We start from the raw sequence: 19,908 nt of genomic DNA, 5'->3' as shown, positions 1-19,908 counted from the left end.
TCTCTCTTCTGTAGCAGGGGATTTCTTATTATAGTTTAGGTAGTTATTTCAGGTGAATAGTATTGTATTGCTGATGATTCCAATGGGTTTAGCTGTCAGCTTCCATCAGAGTATATTAAACTGCTTAGCCTGGAATTTGAGATCTGGCTGAAAGAGGGCAATTTAAGCTTTGGATACCTTTTCAAGTTTCTTAGTTTACTGTCAAGTCAGCTGTCTTTTGAGCCATTTTGTAAGCAAGTAAAACTTAAAACCCACTGAATATGAGGAAAAGCAGTTTAGGGGTGGGAGGATGTTACTCAGAAATTGGCTCTTTCACTCATATAACCTGCTTACAGAATTTACTCTGCATGCTCATTTTTCTGTTATTTGAGCTGTTGAGAATATTGAATAAAAGAATATAATTTTTCCAAACTTCACTTGGATGATTCAGGAGTCTGCATGTATAAAATATCTTCAAAAACTATAATAATTTAAATGGCTTTCTAATCTCAGCTGCCAGAGTGCAAGCACTGATTCTATTCTTGAGGCTGTACATGCATGGGCATCCAATAGGTAATGTTTTGTTGTTGTTTGCAGACTTTCAGGAACCATATGCTGTAGTTGTTCTCCTAGAAAAGGACTTAGTACTGATTGACCTTGCACAAAATGGGTAAGACTTTTCTCTAGTCTTTTTCAGTCATTGGCTACAGTGATCAGCCTCCTGTTCTACTTTATAACTTTTTAGTCTAACCTAGTACCTCAGAACATTACATTTTGAATATTAAATTTAAAATTTCTTCAAATGAACTAATAATGCTGTTATATCAACTTTTTTCAAGTTAATGTATAGTAGATGAGTAGAATATCATGTAACTTTTTCCAGGCTTGATTGACTGACCAAAATTATTCATAGATAATTTCTGCTTTTAAAGTATCACAATTTCTTTTCAAGTTGATTCCTTAGTGTTGTGGGAGGAATTTGAAGTTTTGGGGAACTTGCAGTTTTGAGGAAGGCAGCAGGGAGAAGAAGTGATTAAATAACCCAAGTAATTTTGGCTGTTGTCATCACTTAAATATTTGCAGATCTTATTGCCAAATAAACTACTATCTGCATTGCTTAAAGTAACTCCATACTGATGCAATAATATCATATATATAAAATTTGAATGATAAGATCTAATCTCACAAATCATACCTGCCTAAAACATTGAGTCTCTTGCTGCTTTGTCCATGGAGTAATCCATACACTGTTATTAGTGGTGATTAAAAACTCCAGACACTACAAAATTTTTTTTATGAAGGGTATTGAAATTTGCATAGGCAGTAACAACTAACTGTTAAGAGATCAGGAGCAGAGGGGCTGGGTAAGAACTTGCTACTGTTCCTGATTAAAAGTCTCCAATGGTCAGTGGAGGAAAATCCTTGTGAAGAGCATCCTTCTAAGGCAAAACAAAAATCCTGTAAATATTTGTCCTCAAAGTCAATGGTGACATCTTAGATAATGAAGACTGTGAAATGTGGAAGTAGATCAAGTTTTGTCCTAATATCTCTGCAGCTGTTGAGCAATGTAATTTATGTTTTCCAAATGTTACATGGTCGTATGATATATCCAAAACTTGTTTCTAATATAGCAATAGTTTGAAGTGTCAACATTCATATTTAGTTTGAAGTGCCTGAAATTTGAAGTTAGGTTATTCTATTTCATACTGAATACTGATAGATCTTCAGCAGTTTGTGTTTTTACAATGGTCTTTGTTATGATTGACTTGCAAACCATTAGGTTTTTGACACCTGAAAAAGAAATAAAAGTAATACCAGAAAAATCTACAGGCTTCCTTTTACCTTGTGTTCTCTCAGGGATTTGTCATATTTTGTTAATGTTAAGCCTCTTCTGCACATAATTATTGTATATTAAGCTATATTTGTAGCTTTCCTTATAGCCCTTTAGAACGTTCCTGATGCACAGAGTGTTTTCATCTGTTGTTGTTAATTTTTCCTTTAGATGGGTTGAGAAGCTGTGTCTTTTCACCTCCACTAAAAAAGGGGAGATAAAAATAATAGAAAAAAAAAAGTAAAATAAATGGCATGCATTTCTCTGGAGATAAATGTTCTTTGAACTCAGATGCATTTACCTCTGTTAGTATTATTGACCATTTTCCTCATTAAGCCTCTGTCACTTTTCAGACAGAGATAATGGTGGGGAGCATGTCTGTGTATGTTCTTCTAATTGGTAGCTGAGTGTTGCTATCTGTAATTGCCAGAAAGTGATCTTGGAGTTGCAAGTAGATTAAGCAAAATTTGTCCATGCAGAATGCTGGACAACTTTGTGTTTCAGTACAGTGTGCTAATAGCAAGTGGGATGGGAATCTTCCTGTCTTTATCCCTAGAAGAATAGACCGAAGAGTTAGAAATAAATTCATAGCTCCATGTTACTGCAGCTGAGACTTGGCAGCTTAATTTTTTCCACAGGCCACTAAATTAGTAATATTTTGAAAATATAAATGACAGGGGGAATAGTAGTGTTATAGAAAAACTCTAAAAACTGTACAAATGTTAGATTCCATCTAGAGTGCTACACTATCTTTGTAGTGTACTGGATGAGCAGTAAAGTTGTCTAGCATATTTGTTCATATCTAATTTGATATGCATTTATTTTCCTCTGTACAAAAAGAATGCCAACTGAGTCATTAGTATTTTACTTGTGTTCTGCACTTAAAAAAAAGTTTTCCTTAGATTAACAGTTAGCCTCTTTCTTCCTTTAAAGGTATCCTATATTTGAGAATCCCTATCCTTTGACTATACATGAGTCTCCAGTTACCTGTTGTGAATATTTTGCTGATTGTCCTGTGGATCTCATACCTGCGCTCTATTCAGTTGGTGCTCGACAGAAACGTCAAGGCTACAGTAAGAAGGTACAACATCTACTACACATGTGCTTGTATTTTAAAATACTGAGAACCAGAAGCTCTAAATAACAGGAGTGCCATGATAAGACCAAAGCTACACCTGACTCAGCCTTCCTCTGTACAAAAAGAATGCCAGCTGAGTCATTAGTATTTTACTTGTGTTCTGCACTTAAAAAAAAAGTTTTCCTTAGATTAACAGTTAGCCTCTTTCTTCCTTTAAAGGTATCCTATATTTGAGAATCCCTATCCTTTGACTATACATGAGTCTCCAGTTACCTGTTGTGAATATTTTGCTGATTGTCCTGTGGATCTCATACCTGCACTCTATTCAGTTGGTGCTCGACAGAAACGTCAAGGCTACAGTAAGAAGGTACAACATCTACTACACATGCTTGTATTTTAAAATACTGAGAACCAGAAGCTCTAAATAACAGGAGTGCCATAAGACCAAAGCTACACCTGACTCAGCGTGCCTTTGACAGTGGCTAAGAGCAGGAGACAATCTGCAGTATCTGCAGTAATTTGCCTTAACTTTGCATTGTATGATATTTTCTTCCTCAGTGTATTTGTTAATCTTCCAGGAATGGCCTATCAGTGGAGGCAACTGGGGTGTGATCACTCAGAGCTATTCAGAGATCATTATTACAGGGTAAGTGATACCATAGTCTACTAATCACTTTCTTAGCTCATTAAGTAGAAGTGTAGAAGTGTCAATTTTTTGTTTCTCTTTTAAAATATTGTTTTGTATGAGTGGTTTGAGTGATTAATGAAATTATGATCACCAGATATGTCCTTGGCATAATCTCCTTGACATGTTACTGAGAAAGTAAAGCAGAATGTGAAAGGGAAGGTATCAACAAAATGATAGCAGGTGTTTTACAGGCATTATGATTATTATTATTATCATTATTATATGTGCTTCCTATCAAAGTATATTGGATCAAAATTACCTTTTATTCTTTGATTTATGCAAAATACCTGAGTATTGTTTTAAAGTAGTTAAAGTAATATTTAAGTCGTTATTGAGTTCAGTTCTCAAAGAGAAGCCAATTTTTTATCTCAAAAAGGACAAGCAAATACTTAAATCTGATCATTTTGATACTGATCTTTCTAATACTACTGTAAGGAACATAAGTGAAATTTAATTTATAACTGTGCAGTGTATCACTGAAAGTGAGAGCACTGCTGAAGTGGTTTTAGAACAGCCCATTAGCCCGAATCAGGATTACTGTCACCTTGTACTACACATTGCAGAGACTTTGAGATGGTCATGAAAAAATTTAGTCATCTGATTTTCAAACTCAAGACTAAATAAACATGTTAGGTGACTCATTAGCAGTGGGATACTGTATATTTAGGCATCTTCTTAGAAGTGTTGCTCCTAATATAGGGCATCTTTCAAAAAACAGTGCATGGTAAGGTATGCCTCAGTATTTAAAATGGTAAATGAATATGTCACAATGGAATCATCAGGAAGTTAGCTTTCAAATGTTTTTTTAGTCTCTTCTGTCCAAAGTAATTGGAGCACATGTTGGTAAAATACCAGCTTTTAAAAAATTGTGAAAATCAGATATCACTAAAAAGACTAATAAAAATAGAATATTAACTGTGTACTCTCCCATAGAGGTCAAGCACTCCAACTAATCATTTCATCATCTCATTTTTTTATATTTCATAGGCATGCTGATGGATCAATCAAGTTTTGGGATGCATCAGCAAGTAAGTGTTTTCAGTAGAGATTTTTCTTGTGCAGTTGTAGATTTTTCTTCTGCAGTTAAAGGGTCAATTACATCTGATATTCTACACAGCTCACAGTGAAAAATGCAGCAAGAATTCAAAGTAGAAATGATTGCACAAAGTTAGATGTTTGAATTGCTCTAGTTGGAACTAAGCTTACTCTTGGTACTTAAAGGCTGTTTAAAGCAATCTTGGGATCGTCATCATTTGTCTTTGAAAACTTGTGGAAAACTGGTGAGCTTCCAAAAGGCTAAGGCGTGTGTGGTTGTGGGAGGAAGCAGATGCAATGTATATGTTTAAAAGCTGGGAGGAGGACTGTTTGGAGTGTTATAGATCTTTAATTTCGGTTTGGAGTGGGAGTGGAACCTGGGAAAGAGGAGGGGGTAAGCCAAACCTGCTTGATTGTGTGCTTAAAAATTCTATTCAGCATAGATCTGTCAAAAGGAGATTCTGTTAAAGTTACTTAGTTTCTTTCTAAAACAGATAAATAAACCTGTTAAGGGAGAAATTGCAAGTATCCTCTTTATTATAGATTCAAAAACTTCTGAGTCTTTCTAATGTGACAGTCTTATTGATGATCTAGGGAAATGTGATTCAGATAAAACCAATGAAATATGGAAGAGGAGAAGGCATGCTGTAATTTAGGTTTTCCTAATGTTGTGATTAGTATTTATAGCAGTAATTTGGGCCATTGATAGGATAATGCGCCTGTGAAGTTTTGAAATCAGCATGAAGACAATTGAAAGAAAATCTAACACAGAATTAAAATTTCAGTTGAGAAGGATACAATTCAAGAATTAGCTGTATCAATATATTAGCTATATGTTTAGCTCAAAACTGATTTTTCTCTTTTGCTTTGTTCTAGTAACGCTGCAAGTACTCTATAAGCTAAAAACAGCCAAAGTATTTGAAAAATCACGGAATAAAGATGAGAAGCCAAACACAGATATAGTTGATGAAGATCCATATGCTATTCAGATCATCTCATGGTGTGCAGAAAGTAGAATGCTGTGCATAGCTGGAGTTTCTGCACATGTCATTATTTACAGGTTCAGCAAGCAGGAAGTGACCACAGAAGTCATTCCGGTAAAGAGTTATGACCATTTTTTAACTTTGTAGGATTTAGCTATAATAAGACTGTTCTAACAATTTCTTATTCTTTTTGGTTTTAATTACATTAGTGAAATGGACAAAAATAATTGACTTAAAACAGATGAGAGTTTTTGGAGAAGAAGTAATTAATTATAAAATTCAACAAAAGTAAATATTGCACACCGAGATACAGGTTTTCAGTGACATTTTGAGGTTTTGCAGCCAATAATCATTCTTTGGTATATCTATGAAAACAAATAGTGTATCAAAACTTGGCTGTATCAAAGGTATAATGAAAACAGAAGAGGATGACCTATGGAGTTGAAGAATTTCAAAGCTTTTAGGGAGTTGATCGCTTGAGTCTTCATAATTGCCATCTGTCCTATCAAAACTTCTGCAGTATGCAGAACTAGAAGAATAAAAATGTGCCAAACATGCCTTGAAATCTGTTAAGAACTTTGCTGTGTCACTATTTTATTCTGTATAAGATACAGTGAATCGATTACAAGAGTTGAGAAGTTTCTTGTTAAATCAGAAACACACACATGCAAATTTGTGTATTTGAATGTATGAACTAAAACTTAGCATTTAATTATAAGGTGTTGCCTGTTCTAAGCATTAATTGCAATGTAGTTTTGTTTTTTCTCTCAACCCTTGCTCCAACACACACACCCTCCCCTCCCTATTCTGCTCGCTTGTAAGTTGTAGTTTAAGGACCTGAGGTGTGTAGCTTTCATTATGTGTTTTTTATGTACAAGTGCATTCCCTTCTTAGGGAATAGTTTTTTCCTAAGTTTTTATAATCAGCCCAAATCAAGTTAATCTTCAGTACTCTTCAACAGTATTTAAAAAAATACTATATAGTTCTCTGTTCTGTAATTCTAAACTCTTTGAGTTAAGTTCTGTTTTGCGGATGATAATGAAACAGTTGAAAACTTCCTTTACACTGCACTGCTGTTAATTCTGATGTTGTTACAGATCCTGGAAAAGGAAATCTAAAGTCATGTTGAATTTAAAATTCAGCTCTTTAAAGTGTATGATCCAGTTCAACACAACATCAAATGCCGAACTATGTCACCATGTGTACAGTATTTTACAGCAGTAAAAATTTAGCAATCTGTGTGGCTTTAGCTCTGTTTTACCATTCTTGAAGTACATAAACCAAGTCATCTTCATAGCTAAATATGTATGTCAGCAGAATGATAATTAAATAAGTCCAGTATTTAATTTCTTTCACTATTAAGAAGCAAACTTTCAAAAACTGGAAAATATGTCAGACATTCAAGTTCTAGCTGTCTTCAGATATTCAGTCTGTAATAGTATGACTCTGTACTTCTGAAAACCACGTGTCTTTGTTACACTGTTTATTAAATGGTTATCTTTCAAAAAATGGAAAAGTTCTGGGTGTCACTTTTATCACTACTGCTTCACTTGCACTTCATTTATTTCATATTCAGTGTTTTGAAAGGCAGACTTTACTGATATGTTTGTTTCCTTTAATTAACAGATGCTGGAAGTACGTCTCCTATATGAAATAAATGATGTTGAAACTCCAGATGGTGAGCAGGTGCCACCTGTACCAACTCCAGGCACAGGTTCCAATCCCCAATCCATTGTTCCCCAGTCTCATCCATCTACTAGTAGCAGTTCATCTGATGGACTTCGTGATAATGTCCCATGTTTAAAGTAAGTTTATTCTGTTATGCTTTCAGTGAGTCTGAAACATTGCAAGATTATGTCAGAGTACATGTACTTTGATATCGTTACAGATATGTCATTGCTGGTGAAAATGTTTTATTTTGTAAAGCAAAGTTTTCCAAGTATCTGAAATTTGAGCTCTGCTTTAAGAAATAAATACTGAATGTTAATTTTTTAAACTTCTTAAGCTGACTTAAAAAACAATCCTTGCCTTTTGGTTTACCTGATTTTAGGAGAATTTGGTATAGATGTTAGTATAGTGATAGATGATCGTGCCTTAGAGCAAACCGTTTTTAATAGCAGCAATTCAGTCACTTTGATCTCTTATTGTCCTTGAAATGAATAGGTAAGTTGATGCTCTGTGGTTCTCCTTAACTTTAGACCAAGTATGTCTGAATATGTTTCATCCATTAGTTTTGCAGAGCCTAAAGTTTTAGAAGCAAATCAGAAGTGAAAATTCTTGCAGATAGGTGGCTGAGTGCTGACTCTTTAGGCTTATAAACATATTTCTTTTTTGAAAATCATGCTAGGGAACAACTTTGCGTTTTGGAAACAGAATTAATTAAATGTCCCTTTGTCATGGATCTGCACTTTGCACGATGCCTAATAGTGCTCTCATTGTAGGTCTTTGACAAGTTTTTTAATCTTTTTAAATTGCAAGCTTTTTCTGCAACCTTCTTTCTGTGAGCTTGTACTCATTTAGAAAAATTAGAGTTTAAAAAGTCTATCTTTTTTTACTCTCCTACGAGAGTGCGTTATGGGACTTATGAGCCATGACTTTTTCTAACGGAATGTAAGAAATATGGATTATATAACTAGAGATATAAAGTATATACCTTGTTTTCTGAAGTTTAAGATCCCAATTGGGATTTTAATTCTTTGAGTGTATCAATTTAGAAAACAGTTCTGATATGGTTGCTGTATTTGGGTAAGAGTTTTCAAATTATATTGGTTGTACTGAGTTGGAGGGGTGTATTTCTGAAGGAAATTCATCAAAGTAGAAAAATTGGAAAATTCTAAACTTATGTAAAATATTTTCAAATATTTTTTCAAATATCAATTTCAAATTTCCATTAGTGAGAATAAATGGGTAAAATAAGTGGAACTGGGGAGACAGAAGCTTGTTCTACATAAAATTTGTTGTGTAAGAAAATACAATACCTAATCTTTTCTGCTTATTTGTCAGCATGCAAGCAAAGTCTTTACAAGAGTTTCAATTCTCCCAGTCCCAGGTTCATTGCATACAATTGGTCTGCCATTACAATAATTTTCTTGTTTTCATTTTAGTTTTGCCATATCCTCAGCTTTTTATTTGCATTTATCTCAATACATTTTGTTTCTGTTTCCCTTGTCATTGTGCTTATTCCATGTACACCTCTCAACCTTTTCTGTTCTCTAAATCAGAGTTATTTTGGAAACTCTGAAAAAAAAACGTAACTCCTTCTTTTTTAGACACTGACTGAGCACCTATATCTATTAAAGGAAATACAACATAATAGCACTGTTATGCCTTGTTCTGAGGTTGGAAAAAATGAAAAATTTGTGATCATTGTTCAATTAATTTTCAATTAGGTAGTGAATAAAAAAGTGAATTCCTAGTGTCAATTTTTCTTCTGTTTTTTTCTTCTGGTTGCTTTTATTTACTTTTGATCATAGTTTTTACAATTTTTCAACATTTTGAAGTCCAGTGTAGTGTAGAATTTAATGAATTCTGATCCCATAAGGAAAAAATTGAGACACTGAAATGTGACACTCCATGTCTTGTTTACTTTGCAGAGTCAAAAATTCTCCTCTCAAGCAGTCTCCAGGCTACCAAATTGAGCTCGTTATCCAGCTGGTGTGGGTGAGTGGGGAACCTCCTCAACAGATAACCAGCCTAGCCATCAACTCAGCATATGGCCTGTAAGTGTATTCTGCACATCTCTTCCATTATTCCGTCACAGTGGTTTAAAACTATCCATTAAAACTGAGTCTCTGTGTGTGTTCACATGAGCTGCACAGCAAAATAGAGGTAATCACTTTCTTATGCTATTGAGAGAATTCCTTTTGGGTCATGGCAGATGCTGATGATGCTAACAGCACAAGCAGATCAGCATTGTTCTTCCTCACCTGGCACTGTACAGCCAAGAGTAAGTGTCACTTAAGGCTCTGTGTCAGATAGGTTGGCAAGGACACTGAGACTGGTCTGTTCTACTCAGCACCATGTATGAGAGAAGAATTAATCAATACTACACTCTAAAATAGGAATTTCTAAATAAGTGCAATCTAGGATAATTCCTAAAAATTAGGAAGTATTAAATGCTGTACTGCAAAAAATATTTGTATGAAGCATTTCCAACGTTTCATTAGCATTGTTTTTCCTTTAACTTCTCTTTTTCCAGAGTAGTTTTTGGAAACTGTAATGGTATTGCCATGGTTGATTACCTCCAGAAGACAGTGCTCCTGAATCTAGGCACTATTGAACTGTATGGCTCCAATGATCCCTATCGCAGGGAGCCACGATCTCCCCGAAAAACTCGGCAGCCATCTGGAGGTGGGTAACCCAAAAGATATTTTAAGCTCAGAAGAAAGGCTCATCTACTCTTAGTGTGTATTCTTTGAATACAAACATTCTTCACTGTGGTTTTCTTTCTTCTTTATCTGTTGCTAGTGTCACTATTGCAGTTCTGTTTATACATCTTTCCTTAAAAATTGTTGCTCAGTGGAATATACTGATGCTTCATACCATTACTTATTTTTCAGTGTAATGTGTATTTTAAGAAAAAAAAGTCAATTTACAATGGATTTATGCAGTTTACAAGAATTTACATAGCATGAGGAAGTATCCTGATATTTCTGATAAAGCTAGTACCCATATTACATGTTTATGTAAATCCATTAATGTTTGCAGGATAGCCTGAGTGTTTGCTGGGATCTTTTGACTTCCTTTTTTAAAATTTGACTAGAAATGTCACTGATGAGCTAAACCATGTCATGTTGTTAATACTGTTATTTTATGCTTGAGAGAGATTGAAATGAACAAAATAAACTTCTACATACAAATTGGTAAAATAAATCCCTTTGAAATAGAAAGAAAAAGGACTTTGATTTTAAAATATGCTGAAGAGTGTCCTTTTTCAGCTAAAAAGGAAAGTGACTTTCAATCAAAATGCAAAGCTTTTTGTAACCAAAGGGAAAATTTAGTATTTTAAAATTTTCTTCTCCCTGATGTGTCGTGAATACTCCTAAGTTATTTCAGAAAACAGCACAAGGCATGATAATAAACTGTTGAAAAAAAATATTCCTCATGATTGAGTGTTACTTTCTTTAGGAGATCCAGAGTAAAGTCCTTGTAAGTTCTTCAGGTAATATTTTATTCAAATTGAAATGGATGTTCTAAGAGGTAATGGATATAGTAAATGGATGGTTTGAAAAAGATCCAGTTAACACCAGTCAGCTTATTTCAACTGAGGAATTGGATCTAAAAATCGTTCATATAGAGCAGGGCATACACAGTTGGTATCCTGTCAGATAAAATATTTTCTTGTGTGATATAAACTGTGAGAGAAAGAAATAGCTTTACTGTTTGACTGTGTTAATTTGTCCTGGGAGTAAAGGGCTTACATTCTGCCTGATGCATATAGATTATAAACTGCCTTTTGGAGCTTTAAACATCACTTGCCTTTGTTTTCTTAACTGATGTTATTTTAATCCAATAAATTGGATTCACATAACTCTGTGTTTCAACTCTGTCTCTAAGATGTTCATGATGAAAGCCCTTTTTGCTCATTAGTATAGCTGTTATATGAAATTGTATTTTTTTCATCTTAACTTCTGATACTAACAATCTGCATGGCAATGGCATTTTAATAACCTGGTTGTACAAGTTACTTGGCTGGCTTTTCTGTCTCAAAAGTACTGTTAGTGTCTCCGTGTTTCCTTTTCTCATTGCTTCATGAAGGTATGCTGACTGTGGCTTCTTGCATGTGCGGCCTTTCTAACTTATATTCAGAGTCTGTGAAAAAGCTTCGCACCTCTTATATAAGTAAGTCATCTCATGGCATTCAAATATTTTTTGAGCATCTGAACTTGATTTTTTTGTTTTGTTCACTCACCATAATTATTTTCTTTAGCTCTTTTTAAGTAATTGTTTTACTTATCGAAACTGGTTTCAATCCATCCTGCATCCATCGTGTTTCTCATTCATGTTATCTTTAAAAGAAATTTAAAGGAAAAAAGCAACCATAATAGTGTCTGTATTTTGTGTTTTTAGATAAATAAATCTCAAAATCAAAAGGAGATCCTATCTCAGAATTTGCTGGTGTTTATAGAGCTAAGATCTTACTCAAAAATTTAGTGTTACGTTACTAGAAACTTTCCTTGCATGGTTCCCTTTCTGGCAGAAAAAGCTTCAGAAGTCCAGAGTTAGAGTTTTAGTAGCAATGATAAGAATAAACATTCTGATTATAGAGAGATTCTTCTTCTAAAAGTGAAAAGTCACTTCTACAAAAATGTTGTTTATAGGGATTAAGAGGTGTTTGTGAACAGCCCTGTTCAGTTTCCAAGCAGCTTTGAAGTTCAGGTATCTGTGTGAGGAAGGTAAGCCATCAGAACCATGAATTACCCGAGAGAGACTGACTTACGACATCATTCACAGCATTCAAGAATCTGGAGAATGTAAAGCTTATTTTTTAAAAGCATAGCATTGTTCCTTTTCTTAGGATGCCAGTTTTCTTCAGCCCTCAGGCAGAGGTAGGTAATCTCAGCCCTTTTTTTAATGAAGTAGAGCAGATTAAGCTACTGTAAAAATGGAGTTTTAAAAGAAAAACAGCAAACAAACAAAACTGCAAAACAAACTTGAAATTGTGGTCTGAGTCATAGTTCAGCCATTTCTTTTCCCCCAACAAGAAAAAAGAAATACATCTCAGAGGATAGTCTCAATTGCCAAATACTGGCTTCTCTATAGTCTTTCCTCCTCTACTGCCATGGCAGAAAGGGAGCTAGGCATAAAAGAAATGCCTCCACCTTAAGATAGTACAGAACTGAAAACCAGGATCTGGCACTGATTGATTATTTTTTTGAAAAAAAAAAATATAAAGATGGGTAGAAATCCCAAAACCAGTAAATATTGTAAAGCTGAATTTACTTGGACTATTTATTTAGGAATAAGTTTAAACAAGTTTTGTATCTGAGATTTAATTTTATAACCCTGTAATTCTCTTTCTGTTTAGCATCCTGACAGTATCTGGGTTAACTGGAGCTATAGTTGTTTTAAAAACTGAAAATAATTTCTTTAGTTATCATTTAACATTTTTCATTATTTGTAGTTCTTTCAGTGTATGTGTTGCCTAGACTTCAATAATTGCTTCAATAATTTTCCACAAATAATGAGTCTGATATATTTAAGTACTACCCTTTGATTTATTTATAGGATTGGAACTATATGAGATAGAACACTTTGGGATTTTGCATTCTCCCTTTCTTGAACATTCATTATCTGCATTTAGTGTTTTCAAAAATGTGAGGAGTTTATGCTGCCTTGTTTTTGCTTTGAAAGATGTGCCTTCATTGAATCTCTATCTTGAAAACATTTCTATTTTAATACTTCAAGATTATTTTTATCTATGAATAAGATATTTTCAATGGCTATACAACTAATAATCTTCAGGGAGTACTAGTACTTAATATTTAAATCTTCCTAGAAAAAGTGTTTTTCTATCTAATGTGGTTGGTTCAGAAAATTCCTATTCTTTGAGACAACAACAGTGTATTTAAGGGAAAAAATAACCATACTAGCTTACATATGCATTCAGGCAGCCTGCCACAGAGCAGCATATTGCTATTGTACATTCAACCACGTCCAGAAAAAGCAGGAAGGATTGGTCCTTCATCATCAAAACCTGGATATTCTGTATGTTTCAGCATAAAATGTCAATTCAATAGATTATCAGTATATGCCAGCATACTTAAGATTTAGTAAATGCTATGTCCTTAATCAAAGAACTAAAAATTTGCAAAGGCATCTTTTAAAAAATTTCATAGAGTGAGAGTTACATATCTTCTAAAATATGAATGGAAATGCAAGCTTTTTTTCCCTTCTTTTGTGTTGCAAGAATATGATGTATTTCTCTGTCATCTTATTTTTTCTACTCAGAAAAGAAATTCAGATTCCCGTCTTAAAGCAGCATCTATTTAGAGACAAGGCTCTCTACACTAGCTAGACTGTAAAATGTCATTTCAGGCTAGCTCTACAGATACAAGCTCCCAGTTGGGATCGTGTTTTGGAATTTATCAGTGATTCATAACAGGTATACTACTCACATGTTTTGGGTGGCAATTTATAGTTTGTGAAGCATGCAGTATATGTGTTTTGTTAAGGCCTGCCAGACAGTGTCATCAGGTGCTTGTCAAGGTTAAAATCAAAGTTTGCCTTCAGAGTCGTATAGTGAGGGGGGAGGGTGTAGAAAATCAACTTTGGCCGTGTGCCCAAAGACATGAAATGTGTAAGTAAAAGTTTATAGTGTGATGAAAACTATACAAGATGTAGGCTTACACTGTTAGGTGACCTTTGATTGAGGTACTCTTGGCTAAATAAGACAGGAGTCATTAAATCAGTACTGATAAAAAAATGAGACAGGTCATAATTTCATGATGAAACATCAAAACTTATATAGCTGTTATTTTTTCCTGCTTAGCTCCATAAGTTCAGAGAACATCAATCATAACTCTTTTTTTGCAAATTACTGTTGGTGAGAGTTACAAGATTTTATGTGACTTTTTGATTAGTGCAATTTAGTACAACTCTTTAAAAGTTAGTATTTCTTAGTTGTCCCAGAGGCAGTTTAGGTTTCTGACAAAAATTAAGCAGTCCTTACCTGCATGTGACTTTTTGAAATTTTTATTTTACATCAAAAAGCTTTTTGACAGTAATCTGTGAATGATTCAAAAAGTGGGGTGGAGACAAACTGGAAGAAAATACATGCCAGGAACTCCTCTGGAGTTGCTTGGTCATGTTCTTTTTCCCATTCACCTTCACGCACTATTTGAATTTTTAGCTTAAATGTCATGAGACCAACATCAGTTGTGACTGACATCAGCCAAGGCCAAAACTGTATCAGAAAGTTTTATTGTTGGACTTGGGGTTCGGGTTTTTTTCACTCTGTTTTTCAGGTTGTTTTTAATTCTAACTTTTACATCATATCAAGTTAGCTTTATTTGTAATTTTTAATTGCACTGTTTTCAGTCAAATTGTAGCTTCTTCTGAGATATTCCTGCTTAAAGCTTGTGCAAAAAAATGACTAAGTCTCATGAAACTTTATATATCAGTTAATTTCAGTGGTAATTCTGTGGAGTTTTTAATGCAATATGGTAACGATGTCTTCAATGACATTATTAAATTTTTGGTAATTTGGCGAGTTTCTAATTTTCTTGCTTCTGGAGTTTGCAGAGATAAACTAAAATATTATTAGGAGGTCACTTGTACATGTATTGGTGTTATAGAAGGATGTAGTTTTATTTCTGAAACAGAAACTCTTGGATCAATTTTCTTTTGTAATTCATAGCAATTTGCATGCAGAGAATTTTTCCAGGAGAGCTGTCTTGCTCCCAGTGCTTCTATCAGTAAACCTGGGGTTTTAAGATGAACAGCAAGAGATTATCTTGCAAGTTTCTTCGGCTTGGTCGTGGGCAGACCCTCCTAGTTCACAAACTTAGATCGTTCTTGTTATACTCTGCTCAGTTTAATTACTAATGCAATCATAGCTAAAATTACTTTTCATCTATTCCTGTTCCTTTTCTCTCCTAAGTAATAGCAGTAATGGCTATGAACAGATATCCAAGATTTACATGCCATAATGATTACCATAATGCACACTTATTCTCATTATTAATTAAGATGTATATTAATCAAACTATAGCCTTGAGAGTTCCTACAAAAAATTCAAGTGTGCAGGTGTCTTCATTCTTGGCTAAAGACTATTGCTGTCAATTAATGAATTTTCATAGGAGAATTTGTACAAGAAGTTAAAACTCGTCTTTTGAAGGTAAAGAATTAATCTTTATTGGAAAGGAGGAAATTGTGTTCCTGAACTGCATGTATGAATTTATTTGGTTTGGCTCCTGAGGGTGCAACTACTTCGAAGAGCACATTATGGGTTTATCCTCCCAGCACAGCTCTCATCTAAAACTTGTATTGCTTGTTGTGAAAGCAACTTTAGGATTTTTCAAAAATCTTTTTACACAATCCTGTCTAGTTCAAAACATTTAGTCTCCTGTGCCTGTTTAAAACTCTGGTATAAAGCTCTCATTATCCCATAGTGTTCATTGATTTACTGACAGATGACTAAATAAATTGCTCTTTTCTTTCTCCTGCGTAGTGGAAAGATATAGCTTCCACCTGGAATTCCATTTGACATTTTAGAATTTAAATTGGTTCCAGGACTGTTAAATGTTGGGTTAACAAAGCCTTAAGGTCATTTGATAATTCTAGTCATTGAGTTTTGGGGTTTAAGCTATACATGCTCTTAGTGATCTTAAAAAAGACTATTTTGGATAAATGGAACTGTTAATGTAACATACTTTCAATGTGTTCCATATTGATATGTCATTTCAGGAGAACCTTTTTCCCTTTAAACTATTAACTTCTGATTAAGTGTTTGGAAATTTTAAAACTTTGATGGAGTAGAGCTGTTGTATTTTTGTTGGTTAACAGATATGTACAGATGCACTGGTGAATGTGTAGTGTGCAGTTGTATAGACAGGCTTTCCATGTGATACCTTTCTTGCCTTAGCCATTATCATTAACACTCAAACTTTTTGAGTGTTGGAAATATTTGTGTGCATGCAAAACTCTGTAATTTTAGCAAATATTTCTTAGTTATTACTGTTCAGTATTGTTTGCCTGATTCATGCTTGTTTGCCTTAGTATGACGTCATGAAATTTCTGTAGGAAAGCTTCATGATATAAACCTAAAGATCCATTACTAACTTTAAAATATCAACAAAATGCACTTCTCTTAATTGTGGACAGTCTTGACAGCAATTTCTTGTCAAAATTGAAATAGAAAATTTCTTGTATGCTTTTAATTTATGCAATTATTATTATATTTAGGACCATTTTGAGGCAGCTTCCATCTTTTGCATTTGATTGTGTATGACTAAGTTTTATTGCCTTCACTGGAATGAAAGAACTGAGCTTTCAGATGTTCACATACTGCAGTTATTCAAATTGATCAGATTTGATGCTGTAAGAAATTTAGTGAAATTCTTCCATGCAAGGGAGAACACCTATGAATACCCTAACACCTGAGTTCTCCAAGTGACACCAATAAGGAGTTTTTCTGGAAAATTAACTTGGCAATGCAAATTGGCAAATACGGGCATATCACTGTAACAGTGGAAAAGTAGTTTGGAAAAAGGCACTGTAGTTTCACACATCATGTTTGTAATCTTCAAGACTCTCTTTTATATTATTTTCTTTTGCAATTACATTTTTAATATAACTGATTTTTTTCAAAACAAATTATGTTTATGCTTAATGTATACCTGTAGAATGTAAATAATTAACTGTTTTGATAAGTCTGTCTAGCTGAAAATATAATGGATTTCACTGAAATTTATTGGTAGTGTGTGTTTTGCAAAGAAAACTTCAGTAGGAAAAAGTGACTCTACAGTTACTGTGGGTAATGTCAAAAAGAGTAGTATGTAACAGAACTTCTATCACAACTGGCTTGTTTGTCTCTAATAAGAAATTAAGTTCCTGACTGCAGTGGAAGTAAAAATAAAATGGGAACTGTATTTATAATACACTGGTTTTATGTTTCAGCAGGTCTGTGTGATATAAATGAAGGTACGGTGGTGCCAGAAGACCGCTGCAAGTCACCCACGTCAGGTAATCACAACTTTCCCTGATCTTCAGCTTCTTATTTTCCCAGAAGATGGCATGTGTTAAGTTAACACTTACTAGTTAAGTAATTGTATAAAACCTGTTGTCCTCTCACAAATTTTTGGAAGTGTCATAAATTTTGCTATCTTGAACAACTGCATTTTTAAAATAAGGCTGACTTAAGAGATGCAATAGGGATGTGTCACAAAGATGATTGCAGAGAGAATAAGCTGAAATATTTATGCCTTAGGGAACATACTGCACAATGGAATTTTGAAGCATTGACAAGAGATGCACAAATTCCTGTAACAATTTGTGTGATTGTGTTTCATATCCCTCAGAAGTGGTAGAGATTATTTCTGAGCGAAACCAGCATCCTGAGAAAGTAGGAGTTCCCTACTTAATACTTAAGGAGTGCTTAATACTCCTCCTCCTGCACCCTTTTTTTTTTTTTTTTCAGTTTTCCAGTTGCCACTGTTGCATGTGAAAATTTTAAGTGAAACCTTCAAGATTAATTATTTTCATGTTGGCTAGTTGAGGCTATAACCATGTAAATACTTAATAATGCATGTCAATGCATAGAGTGAATAGTTTTTATAGTAGCTAAAAATTGTCACTTCTCTTTACTTATTGCTTGGAGAACTTCTAAAGATGTCATTTTGTTTCATTCAAAACTACTCAAGGCTAAAGGACCCAACTGCAGATTTAAATGAAGCACGTAAAATAGTATGTAGTGTAAAATGCTAACTAAGATGGGAGTCTAAAGATCTTTTCTGTTGTAGCCTGTATCTTTCAAAGCCAAATTGAAAGCATAACAAACCAAGACATTGTGTTTGTAGCACTAGTAGAAATTTTAACATAAATTTTAATTTCTAATTTGACAATTGTATTTTGGTGTTCATTTTAAATTATGCAAAACACACCTCTAGATCAATCAATGTCATTTTCATTTTTGCTAGCTCTTTCTTAGAGTAAATTTGATTTATTTATAATTAAAGCAAAACCTAGATGTGAGTTTTAGTTAAAAGTCTTGCCTGAAGATGTGATTTTATGACAAATCTGTGTTGTGAAGTATTGGCATGCTGAAGTCATCAACTTCAGTGTAGTTTATAATGAAAGCTTTTTTATGGTGTTGAGAATCAAGATCATGTTTCCTATTTCATTTTTATATACTGAGACCAATGCCTGTAAACAATTTGCTCTACATTGCTGCAGTTGCAGTAAATCCTTTGTCTGTCAGGGTTGAGCATAGTTATCAATTCACTATGGCATTTGAATTTGACCCAGTTAAAAAGTCCGGGCTAAATCTAGGTTCTGGAACACTAGAATGTCTGCAATGAACAGCTAATGAATCATAACTTTAAATGACCTTTTTCCCCCCTGCTCCAGACTCACCCAAATGTTAGCCCAAAGAACTCCTAGTGTGTACCACTTAAACACTTAAAACACTGTGTAGTTTAAGTAAGAGGGTTCTTTCATAATTGGGTGTTGAAGTAGAGTAAAACTCAATTCAGTACTTCTGCAACAGTATAATGAAGGCAACTCCAAAGATGAAAATTAAGCTTTATCAAAAACTCCTAATTTTAATAATTGGTTTCCCCTACCTTCCTCCTGCTTGTTTGAGTTGAGTGTGAGCTGAAGAAGGTTTAAAAATGTCTAAAGTACCAAAAATAGTGAATGGACAAAAGATAGAGGGGGAATGTAATTCTTGCATTCTCCTGTAAAATAGAAACTTCTAGTAGCAAGGCTGGACTGTGCCTTGCTTCCCTTGATTCTGTCCTTTGCTCTCAGTGAATGAGATTAAGTTTATGGTGGACTTCACAATTTTTCCTTTGAAAAAAATCTTGGATGCACCACCCTGGTGTGGAAATAATTTATTGATGCTTGTGAAGAGAGAAGAACTGCAATTCCTTAGGTTTGGTTTGAGTTTTATATCTTTTCTGGGCAAAATCTCAAGACTGAAAACAAGCTTGAAAGTGGCATTTAGCTTTCAGAGGTAAGAGAGGACCTTTTTGAGAAATTTGCTGTGGAGTATTGGTGAGCTTGAGAAGAAGGATGGAGGCTAAATTTAAGGAAACTTTTTTCAGTCCAGAGGCTTTCTAGTAAGAGAATACACAAACACAAAATGTTTGCATGCTACTAGCTCTAAGATTAGAGGATGGGATTGGCAATTGAATGCCTTATTGGCGTTCATTGTTATGATCTGTAAAAGAGACCAGTCACTGTTTGGACTGAAGTCTGCAGTTGCTTAAATCCACCTTTCCATGTCCAAGTGAAGTGGAAGGTAACTTCCATTAGAATTCCTCCAATGGGGAGTTATATAGATGAGAGGACTGCGAAAGGGACTGCCTGCCTGTGCAAGTTAGAAGGGTATCCTACCCTTCAGTAGCACAAAATTATAGGGTTTCAGTAGCACAGAAATATAGAAATACTGTGAAAATGCAGGAGGAATAATCTTACCTCCTGCTTTTTCTATGGATGTCAAGCAGTACTAGGCTTAGACTCTGGGAATGTTTATCTGACCTAAAAGATTGTACAGCATTTAAACTGTCAAGTTTTTGTCTTCAGAAGTGCCAAAATGCTTGTGTTGTATTCTGTTTTTACACTTCCACAATATAAAATCCAATTAAATTTT

The 19,908-nt window shown here is 34.2% G+C and overlaps 1 protein-coding gene across 9 annotated transcripts in view; it reads left to right on the top strand.

Annotated features, from left to right (window-relative positions):
- Window positions 1-19,908, top strand: part of STXBP5 (syntaxin binding protein 5) — a 102,523-nt gene that overhangs the window by 61,230 nt on the left and 21,385 nt on the right. For 6 of the 9 annotated variants that reach the window (XM_039707065.1, XM_039707071.1, XM_039707069.1 and 3 more), the window contains 9 exons: window positions 577-649; window positions 2,744-2,891; window positions 3,467-3,534; window positions 4,564-4,604; window positions 5,488-5,708; window positions 7,221-7,399; window positions 9,188-9,313; window positions 9,793-9,944; window positions 17,214-17,279. In XM_039707065.1, coding sequence (XP_039562999.1) covers window positions 577-649; window positions 2,744-2,891; window positions 3,467-3,534; window positions 4,564-4,604; window positions 5,488-5,708; window positions 7,221-7,399; window positions 9,188-9,313; window positions 9,793-9,944; window positions 17,214-17,279 — 1,074 coding nt within the window. The remainder of the gene's footprint in view (window positions 1-576; window positions 650-2,743; window positions 2,892-3,466; window positions 3,535-4,563; window positions 4,605-5,487; window positions 5,709-7,220; window positions 7,400-9,187; window positions 9,314-9,792; window positions 9,945-17,213; window positions 17,280-19,908) is intronic. The other 3 variants (XM_039707072.1, XM_039707070.1, XM_039707066.1) reach the window with 1 other exon arrangement.

The sequence above is a fragment of the Passer montanus genome, unplaced genomic scaffold (assembly GCF_014805655.1).
Source record: "Passer montanus isolate IOZ18808 unplaced genomic scaffold, ASM1480565v1 scaffold2, whole genome shotgun sequence".
Classification (NCBI taxonomy): Eukaryota; Metazoa; Chordata; class Aves; order Passeriformes; family Passeridae; genus Passer; species Passer montanus.
This window is presented reverse-complemented; position numbering and strand designations above follow the sequence as displayed.